We start from the raw sequence: 12,500 nt of genomic DNA on the forward strand, positions 1-12,500 counted from the left end.
AAGCCCGAGGGCGTGCTTGAACTTTGCCTGAACCCACAGCTGTGGGGTGCCTTTTAATGGTTGGCCAGTGCTGCGTTCAATAACGCTCTAGGCTCTGCAGAGCGTTATGGAGGTCGCAAAAGGCGCTTGCCAAAGCAGGGCTCTGAGACGCATTCCGAGTGAGAACGGGCTGGCCATCCATCCAACTCAGGAATTCTAAGCATAGACCGTATTATCCTCACTCCTTTACCTATTAGCATACAGCCTCAGCATTGATTAGTTGACATTATTATTAGTAGACATTTCCTTAGTAATATAGATTGTTCATGAGTCCCAAATCTCGAGTCTGATTCAAGTCTCAAGTATTTTGGGGACGAGTCTCAAGCCAAGTCTCAAGTCACTGTGTGTGCGACGTACTGTAAGTGCGACTCGAGTTCAAGGCGCAAGTCAAGTCCCCGATCTCTGGTATCTAGTCTAGAGTTGCAGTTCTATACAAGAAACACAGCAAAGTGTAATTGGCGACATCCATCCCCAGTGCATCGCGGTGAGTTCTGAAATCTGAGATGTGCTTCAGTAAAATCCCCATCCACCTGCCATGTGGTCATATCATAACTATTCTCCCTCTTACTGTAATGTGATAGGACCATGGGTTAAGACAGAAGCTATATTGCGTTTGGCTTGGCTTAGAGAAAAGTGGATAAAGCCATGGCCACCTGTCTGGATAAAAGCTGGGAGTGGATCACCCAGGATCTTTGTTTGAGGGGGGTCACACTATGCATATACTGATAGTTGTGTTGGCCTAGATAGAAGCACTCGCTTCACTACCTCGAGGATACAGTAAGTTAGATTTTGAACCTATATGTAATTTTATCTTATAGAATTATATCAAATTGTCTCCTTGACCTCCCTTGGGTACAATAGCATTGCTCGCTGTGTGAACACACAGTTAGCACAATATGAAATTATGGCACCATAACAAAAAATACATGAAAACTGTTTTGGAAACTGTTTTGAACAGATCCTGTATCAGAACCATCCTCTCTCTGCATCTGCTTATCCGGCTTATTTGATCCGGGTTTTTCACCCATCAGCAACATCTATGTGACACATAGATGCTCATTATAATATTTGTTTATAGTACACATCTTAACTGTGTAGTGCTGATTAAATACTGCAATACTATTTTTTTTAACAATAATCCAATGTGCAATGACTATCCACACTACTTGATGTTCAGTTTTACTATCTACAACTTACTTTTTTGCAGTTTAATTTACTATTACAACTATTCACACTGCTGTGTATTAGCCTACTATGTTCTACATTATCTTACACATTTCGTCCTCTTAGAGGCCATTTACACCTGGGGTTAACATGCGTTTTCTGCCATCAGATTGCAATCAGATTGTGCTTGACCACATTAACCTGATTCCATTTACACCTGGCGTTAACATGAGTTTTCTGCCATCAGATTGCAATCTGATGGCAGAAATGGTTGTCCTCTCAATCCGCATAAAGTTGCTGTATCCAGATTGAGAGGACACATTGCATTTACACTTGTGTTCAATGTGTACTACACAATGCATCCCTGACCACCTCCGGAGGTGGTTTGGCCGATCAGATTGCAATCCTTCTTCAATGCGTTTTGGGGGTGTTTACACCTGGCATTTCAAGTGATGAAACACAATCTGATTGCAATCTGATCACAGAAAACGCATGTTAGCGCCAGGTGTAAATGGCCTCTTATTCTATAGTACTTGATAAATATTGTAGAATAATGCACATATTAAACATATTTCTTTATTATTTTAGATATTTAATATTTTATTTTTAGTTATCTTATTCTATTTTTTACTGCCTTAGTCTATTCTTCTTATGTCTTTATGCCTATAGCATATACTGTATTTCCCACTTGAATGTGAGCAACTGCAGCATTGCATAATTACCCCTCTGGGATCAATCAAGTATTTCTGGTTCTGGTTCTGATTGAGAGACCAGCTTCACCCAGAGAGCCACCGGCTACTCCGCTCTGCCACCCTTCATGTTTCTTTGATGGCTTGTCCACTGATCCACAGGTCCCTCATCAGTCAGTTAATAACTTGCTGACTGCAAATTCGGTTCTCAACGTTATCGTGTAACAACTTAAAGTTCCCCTCGCTTTTTACAACCACGACATTTTCTGGCACACTGCCATCAAGCTGCCGTGCCTGCAGTAACTACACTGCCATAAAGCTGCCGTGCCTGCAGTAACTACAGCCACGATCTGATGGTGGCTGGCTACATACACACACATGCAGGTCCATCTTTTCAAAACGTCAGCTCATGGTGGATTCCCTATTTTGGGCATGTCAGAAACTTTGATTCTGATTACATACTGTGCAGCATGTTCAACTGAACTGTGACAAGTTCTCCCATTAAAAAGCGGCGACTGTCAGCAAAGCAGCATGACACAATATCGGGTGAAGAAGAAGATAAACTTTCAAAAGGAGTTCTAAAACGATCCATCTCAAAATTCTTCAAAATCCTCTTCAAAAGTTAGATGAAACAAGTCTTGGTGACTGGCAAACTGCCAAGTGAAACTTGAAAGAAACAGTGCTGCATGAAAGTAAAGTAACCACATGGCATACACTATATAAGGCAACCGCCTTATATAGAGGACCAGAAGGACATAATGTAGGGAAATAGTGGATGGTTAAATCCAGGAGGCGGTAATGCAACATAAAGGATCTCAAACTGCCATAAAACACCAAAGAAGAAGAAGAATCACTAATGACATCACAATTGTTCAAGTGACATCACTGATGACATCACTGGTGACATCACAATTGCTCACATAGACAGAGAGACATCGGAAACAGTGGATGGATTAATCCAGAGGGAGGCGGTAATGCAACATAAAGGATCCCAAATTACTGCCATAAAATACAAAGTGATTTAACTTGAGAACCGTTCATCTGATCGACTCCAGACTTGGCGGGGGCGCTGATGGGAACCCGACAGAATGCAGTGCCAAATGTTATTTTGCCAACTGGGCTGCGCGCGCACACACACACACACACACACACACACACACACACACACACACACACACACACTGTAGTTCAGTGAACTGATTCAATCCCAAACAGGGCTACGTGTACCCCTAGGGGTACTTGAGCAGCTTGCAGGGAGTACTTGGAAAGATTGTGGATTATAATTTTAATTCAGCTGACAAATAATTCAAAACAGGCATGTTTTTCCCCAATCAAAAACTGTCAGAATTCAAGTCACTATTGGCATGGCAAAACAGCTAAGGGGTACGTACATACAGTAAGACAAAAAAGCAGGTTTGGGAATGACTGAAGTAGATCCTTACCTGCAGTGTGGAAAGGAGGACTTCTAAGCCACTGGAGCTGGTGGTGGCGGTCATGATGGCTCGGCCCCGCTCTGAACGGCCAGCTGGGCAGTGAGTCAGACGGACGGACAGAGAGACAAACCAAACCGTCAGGCAGGAGAACACATGAATGGAAAAGCACAAAAGAGGAGAGAGAGGCCAGCAGACATCGTCAATCAAGGTGATGCAGACGCTGGAAATCCAAACTTCATTGCCACTGCCAAAAATACAGCGTCACACACACGTAACACACAGCATATCTCTCTCTCTCTCTCACGCGCGCACACACACACTGTCACACACACGTCAAGGAAGAGAGAGAAGCGACAGAGAGACTCCCCCTGGCTTAGCTAACTTAACTGGGGATCCCACCAGGGGGGATTCAGGGTATGTGTGTGTGTGTGTGTGTGTGTGTGTGTGTGTGTGTGTGTGTGTGTGTGTGTGTGTGTGTGTGTGTGTGTGTGTGTGTGTGTGTGTAGGTGTGTTTAGGCGTGTGTGTGTGTGTGTGTGTGCACACGCGGGCGCGTCTACATAGTTGTGCGCACACGTTCCCTGCAAGGGTCTGTGGACAGAGTTGTATTCTGTCTCTCTGTACAAGCATGTCCTCTCGTGTGTGTGTGTCTAAGTGCGTGCACGTGTCTGTGCATGTGTAACCCTATCCCTCCAGGATAAAGCGCTCCAGAAAGCATTTGTGCCAGGGTGTTGAGAAGGCTCCCACTATAAAAAGGCCGTGACAAGAGCAGCAGGCAGCACAGTATACAGTACAGCAGGATTCGACAGCAGGCAGCACAGTATACAGTATAGTAGGATTCGACCGATCAGGGTTTTTGAAGGCAGACAAAATTTGGCACTGCGCTCCGTCAGGTCCCCCTAAAACGCACGCACCCCCCAAGTTTGAAGTCGATCCGACAAACGGTTCTCAAGATATGTGCAGGACAGACAAACATGAAAAAAGTTTAGAAACACGCACATCCATGCCGAATCGGGCAGGTGCAGAGCTAGAGGAAGACAGACTGGAAAATGGAATAAAGCGGCTTGCACACAAGGGCTCCAAGTGAACTTGTTTAATGCAGCAGGTCCGGCAGTGATGTTTCCAGCAGGGTGACTGAGCTTCTTCAGTCTGAAGAAGAGCAGTAACTTCTCATTTATTCCATGACTATCATGTTTGATCGCTAAAACAATTTGTAAACTCCATTTTTAGTTTATTAGATTTTTTTTAATCATCCTATCTCCCATGGAGAGAACAGGCCTTTCTCCCTAAACTTTAAATTCAACCACCAGAGGGCGACATGATAACTGTCAATGAGTTTGAGTCAGTCTAACATGGTGATCTTGATATTGCAGATATATGTATTCATGATGTTGTGATCATTCAAATGCAAAATGTAATGATTGATTGCCAGTTAATGTCATTATCAAGAGAAAATTGTCAGTGTTTCATTAAAGGTTAAACTCATTTAGACAGACATTACATTATTACGTTATCCGGCAGTTTATTAGATTAATCGGTTAGAGGGATGTGTTGCATTGACTAATTTACAGGGACATTTTGACAAGTTATTACGTCATCAGTTGGTACAGTATACATACTGTATACCTGCTATGGGATCCCAATGCACAGAGACACTTAGAATACTGACTGAGACGAGTATAGACTGAATCTCGCTTTCTCTCCCTCTTGTGTTTCTCATTATTAATACAAAGTATTAAAGTATATAAGTTGCTGGTGCAACTGGCTGCAGACTATTATTTCACAAACAGTCGTGAGGCCAGCTTGGACCAGAGTGGTGTGTGAGTCAACTTGAAGCAAGTGTTGTAATGTGTGTGCATCGTTCTTTTTCTATGTATTTTAAAATGTTGTGTGTGTGTGTGTATTTTCATTTTTTTCTGTAACTGCAAGGGATTACAGTTACAATTGTAATCTGATTAAGTACTCCTGTCACATGTAATCTGTTACTCCCCAAGGCTGACAGTGACACGCACTGAACCCCATCCTGAGATAAGCGTGTAAATCCACTAAGTCCACTGGGCATCAGAAGAACTTTCGCTGGTCATTAATAGACTGTCAGTGTCACTCTATCTGTCTATCTGTCTGTCTCTCTCTCTCTCTCTCAGCCCCTCCATCCACCCGTCAGTGCTAGACAGTGTAGTGGTCTGGTATACCTGACCGGAACCGACGGGACCGATGGCTTGATTGATTGATTGATTGATTGATTGATTGATTGTCTCAGGCACGGGCCAGGCTAGGGCCTTAATTTTAGGCCTGTGCAGGGCTCTACTAGACAGTGTTGATTTCATCTTGGATTTGATGTTGTTCGTACCTACCTCCCTCCCACTCCCCATTTCAATCTCACTGCTCTCTTTCTTTCTGACACCTGAGAGGAGATAGAGCTCAACAGTAACCGCCCACTTTTTTTGCTGCTCCATTAACGTTTCAGAAAATCCTGATATAAATTCATTAATACACAGGACAAGATGTTACTATTTCTTGTGCCAAAATCCAAAGTAAAACACATGTAGAAGCCCAATCCAGATTAAAAACAAGCAAACAAATGAGTGATATAACCGCCATCAGATGCAACACCATAGGAGACATCAGGCTACACCAGTGTTTCTCAAAGTGTGGGGCGGGCCCCCCCTGTGGGGCGCAGTGGCAAAACAGGGGGGGCGCAGGGGGAAATGCAGAAATGCAGCGCAGAACCAATGTTTTGACGTCTGACTTTTTTCCCGGTGAGCAATAAATGAACCCCGCTTCTGTAGTGACTTCGCATTCATTACATGGATGGTTCATTCATATTGCCAAATATTTGAACTTGTTTTGTTTAGTTTTGCACAGGTTGTACTTTATTGTTATTATTTTGAAAATATGTGCAGTGCAAAACAGGTTCAAGTAAAAGGTCAAAGTTAAACTTGGACCTTTTCTTACAATTTTGTTGGGGCGGTGGGGCATGAACATTTTTCCTCCTCCAAAGTGGGGCATGACAGAAAAAGTTTGAAAACCACTGGGCTACACCGTCACAGATCTACAGAATCATTCCTCAGATGGACCAATCACCAGTGACCTACCCTCCAGTAGCCAACAGCTGCAGTATGCAGCATGTCATGGGGTTCTCAAGTGGGCACCTTCCTTCACTGATGTTTCATTAAGTTAGGCCCACGACACCTCAAGAAGGCTTAACGGTGTGATCCAGCATCCTGGAAAGACCCCCTCTCTATGCTACCACCGCACAACTCCATCTCATCTAATGCCGTCCATCAACCTAGCATTAACCTAGCCTTAGCCTTGAACTTAGCCTTCACCTGGAATTAGCCTAGCCATCCCAGGTCAGGTATGACATTCTGAGAAATAGCACCAATACCATAATGACCCTCCCTGATGACTAAGGCTGTGACTAGCCTCATATGTGACCCTACTACTGTACTCTGTGTATATATATTCGTGCAGTACTAGGGTCGCATAGCCTTCCATAAGGCAATAGGGGGAACGGCTGTTCTCCTACCCATCTCCGACGTCCGATTGCAGATCCGAAGATATAATAGTCCTCCTATGGAAGCCAGTAATTTAGCCGGGGCGGTTAAAATGATACTGCTGCGTGAAACAACAGTTTAAAAGAGCCTTTAGACAAAGAGTTTTAAGCCTGGAACCAAGCCAACCAGCTCTGAGATGAATCATGACCTTAAAACATTTGCCTCAGAGCATAAATAAATATATAAATACATTTGAAAACTGAAAAAGGCAAAGTTTTATTTTTGTTTTCCCCTATTTTCCTCGACCCCCCCCCCCCCCCCCCCCTTTGAATTGAGAGAGAGAGAGGGAGGGAGAGAGAGAGAGAGGTGAAGGTGAAGGATACTCTACCCATCCTTAATCCTAACTGTCAGCCAGTGAGCTCAAGGCTTTCCAGCACCCCTGAACTTTACTACGGCTTCCTGGGCCTCATAAGGTCACATACTGTACACACAGGTAATCCTGACATGACATCCCCCCAACACACACACACACACACACACATCACACACACACACACACACACACACACACACACACACACACACACACACACACACACACACACACACACACACACAGGCTTTGTCATTCCCATCAAGGATACAATGCTAATCCTAGGGTGACATCATACACACTTCTGTCGTGTGTGTCTAGCCAGGAATCCCCAGCCCCCCCCCCCCCCCCCACACACACACACACACACACTCAAAAATGAGGGAAGACCCTGTGTGTGGTTTCAGCTGTCTAGGAGCTTGTGTGTTTGCCTGATGCCTCCACAGAACAGGCAGGCCGGGACACTCAGAACATCTCACAGGCTTTCCATCTTTAGCTCTGCTCACGTCACTCATCACCTGCCAGACTCTCTCCGTACAACGGCTTTACAACCAAACACCGAAAGTACCAAGCAGGCACATTCCAGAACCAATCGTTTTCAGCGTGTAGCAACGAGCTAGCATTGTTGATGATGTTGTTTCACAGCAGCGCAGCCATTTGAGATCAACAGTCACGCCCATGAAATCGGTGTGGATGGGTTGGAGTCCAGACTGATACGTGGAGTGTGAGGTCACATGATCCGGATGGTCTTAGCAGGCTGGTAGTATTGTGGCACGGTTGTTTTTTGGTAGACATGGCATGGAGACAATGGCAGTGTGGCTGGGTTCCTTCTGCTGTAGGCTCTACCCAGAGCTGTGTATGTAGAAGAGTCGCAACATCTTCATTCACTCCAATGGACCACCTTTTTACTCTCAAGAGTTCCAGGAAGTAAGGTCCTGGATTAAGCAGCACTGTGGAGTTGCAGCAAAATGGACAGTTTGTGTTGTACTTTGATTTTTTTTTTTTATCAAATTGTACATTATCAGCTTTATTTTAGGATTCAAAAGTAGCGCGAGACCCCTTCCTGGCTGTTCATTGGCTAATGAGTCACGCATTTTGGTCCTCCGCTGACACCACTCTCTCTCTAGAGGACACTAGCTCTACCCAATGACCCCTCACCTATAAATCATGCTGAAATCTAAATTTAAAGCATGGAGGCCCCCCGGCGACATCTCACCAATTGATCTACCATTAATCAGGTGAACTCTTGGAACGGAGCCTGCGTTGTGTTGACAGATCTGGCAGCACCCCATATTAAGGGCCGCTTCCAAAGCGTACGCGCTAACCAAGAGCGCTAGCTCCCTTGGTGGAGCAGGTTAACGGGCCTTTACAACTGGGGAGTGAGTTTAACCAACCTACTCGCTAACAGTAACACTCGGGACTCACGAGGGCTCACAGTCATTTGGTTATAGCAAGTTGCACCACCACTTCTATGTGGGCCAAATGAGAGCGAGAGAGAGAATCCAAAGATACTCTATACACCAACAAGATGACCCATTACATGTTGCGCCAATGGTATGAAGTGGTAGGCCTGTACACTTCCTGTCTCCTGTCTACGCGGGCGTGGTGGCCTCTCCCCCACATCCCCGCACCCTGTTTGGAAGTGCTGTGAACATGGTGTGGATGAACGGAAAATACAGATAACTTGTTCCTGTTATTACAGGCTATTGCTGCACAAAGGGGCATTTTTTAACACTAACGCATAACTGACTTTTAATGTTTGGGCCTGATTTTTTTATCTGCTATCAACCCAGTACAAGATCCCACAGCAGATATATTGCCAGCTCTGGCAAGAGTGAGTTGCTGAGACAGAGACAGGTCAACAATTTAGCTAATGCTAGCTAGCTAGCAGCTACTGTAACTACGTTAATGCAGGAAATGCCAAGGCATAATGACAGAGGAAAAAAGGCCAACATTTTCTGAAAATGTGACAAGACATGTCAGTGAACTCGAAGCTTTCAGAAAATGTCCACTAGTTGTGAATGCCACATGGGGGGGGGGGGGGGGGGGGGGGGGGGGGGGGGGGGGGGGGGTATTCGAATGGCCTCATGTTGTAAACACGGGAAAGGGCCCAACAGATAGAAGAAGTGACTGGCAATTGGGCAGTCTCTGGACCACTGGCATAAATAATAATATGGAAAAACCCATCCACTATTTTTTGGACTCACGTTTTGCAGTCAAGTGTTGTATGTCGCCATCTTGGGGTCCTTGCGCAGCTCCCGTGAGACGAGGGTTTCCCAGAGCCGCAACTCCACCTGCTATTGGTCCGTGATCAGCAAGCTGCGCGATCACTGGACAGGCAACATGTCAATCACCTCCTTTTCTATTGTCTATTTTACTCCAAAGGGGTGAGTTATATAAGAAATTACCCCCCCTACAGTTGTTATGAAAAGGTCAAATTAGCTATTTATACCAAAACCGTGTTTTACCCTATACTGGAAACATGTTTAATGCTGTTACAAAGTCGGGCATTTTAACATGGGGTGAATGCCTACTGCACCCAGCCCCAAGTGGCCATTCGATGAACTACAGCTTTCAGGAACACTTCCTGGACTTCAGGTGGGGAGGTCTAAGCTTGCCCACTGCTCTGGACTAATGGTCAGTGACATCACACTCTGGGAATAATTATGTGAAGTAGCAGGAAATAGGATGGAGCCTTCACTTGAAACAAATAGAGAGCCCCACGGATGACGTATTTTTGTAGTCAGAACGCGGAAGTCCCAGACTTCCTGGTTCTTCACTGTTTCTGCCTATGGGATTTTTGAATGGGTTCTTGCCGCGATGCTTCAAATAAAGTCTCTGGGCAACGCAAGCTTAATCAAACGCGAACCAGTGTTCAGCCGGATAATCTTCACACATGAGGACCACTTTCATGAGTTTTGAAGCGTAAATGCGAGCCCTAGAAGTAAAAAGCTGGTGCTAAGCTAATCCAGAAGAACTACACACAGTGTCGCATAGGCTTCCCCGTCACGTCACCACTCAACCTGGACTGTTGTGACGTGTGCGCTGCTGTGCACTGATTACCCCGGGCTGAACCAGGTGAGGGAAAGAGAATTTCCGTGTTCATCCTTTGAAGTGATGACGTTATTGACGTATAATATCCCCGTCGACTCAACAGTGTAGTCTCATTTAGCCGTTTGCTAGCTAGCCGCCCTTTTCGTAAAAGCTTAAAAACTCATAAAAGTGGTCCTCATGTGTGAAGATTATCCTACTGAACACTGGTTCGCGTTTGATTAAGCTTGCGTTGCCCAGAGACCTTATTAGAAGCATCGCGCCAAAAACCCATTCAAAAATCCCATAGGTGAAAACAGTGAAGAACCAGGAAGTGTTAGCATCAATGTTTTCCGGACTCGTTCCTGGGGCTCTCTATTACCATCCCAATATTAATAATAGGCACAGCTAAGTGCCATGTTTTTGCTGACAGCAAAATCTACCCATAATGAGTTTGACAGATGGTGTAAACCAAATTAAAGCAGTAAGATGATTTGTTGGTTAATTTCTGAGGAGGTTTCCTAGAACGAACCATGAAATTATGTTCAAATTCTAAGGAAAGTAGAGAGAGTTCAATGGTAGTTGTAAGTTGGTACCTACAATTTCTTCTGTTGTTTCCAAGACAGAACTACAGTATTATATTATGTAGTAGTTATGTAGAAAATTAGAAAGTAGAGAAAGGAATTCAACAAATAACTATAGACAGTTTTAACTTGACAACATAAACATTCTAAATTGAACCCCAGATCACTTCCTGTTGCAGCATTTACTAATACAATAGGACAGGACTGACAGGATTGTTAGTCAGGACTGACAATTACGTGAAAACCATCTATAGTATATAGCAACACGTTCTCACTCCGAGCACGTAGCATATTGACGCTTTGTCCCGTCCCTTGTGCGTCGCTTGTTACTAACATGGTACCCTTGAGCGACCCATGAAATGACTTGGGCTTTCAGACTAAACTCAATGTAAACCCATGGAAGTCATCTTTGACGCTTATGGCAACTGCTCCCCAATTAGCCTAACTGCTCCCCCATTAGCCAACTGCTCCCCCATTAGGGTCTGGGGGGAGGTTAGGTTTAGGCGTGGGGGGTGGGAGAGGTTAGGTTTAGGCATGGGGGGTGGGAGAGCTTAGGTTTAGGGTCTGGGGGAGGTTAGGTTTAGGCATGGGGGGTGGGAGAGGTTAGGTTTAGGGTTAGGGTCTGGGGGAGGTTAGGGTTAGGCGTGGGGGGTGGGAGAGCTTAGGTTTAGGGTTAGGGTCTGGGAGAGGTTAGCTCCTTCCCCCAGACCCTAATGGGGGAGCAGTTGACTAATGGGGGAGCAGTTAGGCTAATGGGGGAGCAGTTGCCATAAGCGTCAAAGATGACTTCCATGGGTTTACATTGAGTTTAGTCGGAAAGCCCAAGTCGTTTCATGGGTCGCTCAAGGGTACCATGTTAGTAACAAGCGACGCACAAGGAACGGGACAAAGCGTCATGCTACGTGCTCGGATATAGAACTATATGAATATTTCTTTGAGGTACCAAATTCACCTCTGCCTATAACCTTTCCAATAATAGTTTGGCAGTTCTTTTCAGTAAACTATTTTAGAAATTAGACTGATGGCATTTTCTATATACATATCATTCCATGGTTCTTTCCAAGGAACTTAACAATAAATCAATGTTTTCATGCAACAGTAACCTCATAATCAAAGTATGAGTTCAACGACTTAACCAAGTCATGAGGTTTACACGTCCCCCCCCCCCCCCTTGCAAAAAAAAAGAAAAGTGGGGTGAGAAGAAGATTCCCTTTGCCTGCAGACATAGCAGATGTCAGCAAGACACTTTTTAGGGAAACAGAATGCAGAAACTTTATCCTAATATGTTTTGCAGTTGCCTGGACAAGACGGCTTGTGACTAAACTGTCCCTGGTTCAAATCCCAGAGAGAGAGAGAGAAAGAGAGACTCCTATACGAATGGTGCAGTGACATCACACTCATCACACACTTCAATCGAAACAAATGACCTTCCCAATAGAGGGTATGCACAGTCTAGACGTCACTTTCCCACCGGAACACACCCCCTCACTCGGGACTGAGTGGCAAAACATTCAGCAGGTTCCTCTCTGTTGTTTGGAGCAACAGGTGTCATTTATCTATAGGCTGATTACTGCATTCAAGCTGAACATTAATGCTGCCACTCAGTGGGCGTGACCGCAGTGACTTCACGTGCATACCCTCCATCTTAATATCCCAATGCTAATAGTAAGAAACAGCTAACCGCCATGTTTTT

At 44.8% G+C, this 12,500-nt stretch overlaps 1 protein-coding gene across 1 annotated transcript in view; it reads right to left on the reverse strand.

Moving 5' to 3' along the window:
* The window catches only part of agbl1 (AGBL carboxypeptidase 1), a gene marked incomplete at its 5' end in the record, with an annotated part of 77,848 nt that overhangs the window by 55,841 nt on the left and 9,507 nt on the right, over positions 1 to 12,500 (reverse strand). The window contains one exon of the mRNA XM_083654697.1: positions 3,335 to 3,405. Within this exon, the coding sequence (XP_083510823.1) occupies positions 3,335 to 3,405 (71 nt within the window). The remainder of the gene's footprint in view (positions 1 to 3,334; positions 3,406 to 12,500) is intronic.

The sequence above is a fragment of the Poromitra crassiceps genome (genome assembly GCF_964638095.1).
Source record: "Poromitra crassiceps genome assembly, chromosome: 18".
In the NCBI taxonomy this organism is placed as follows: domain Eukaryota; kingdom Metazoa; phylum Chordata; class Actinopteri; order Beryciformes; family Melamphaidae; genus Poromitra; species Poromitra crassiceps.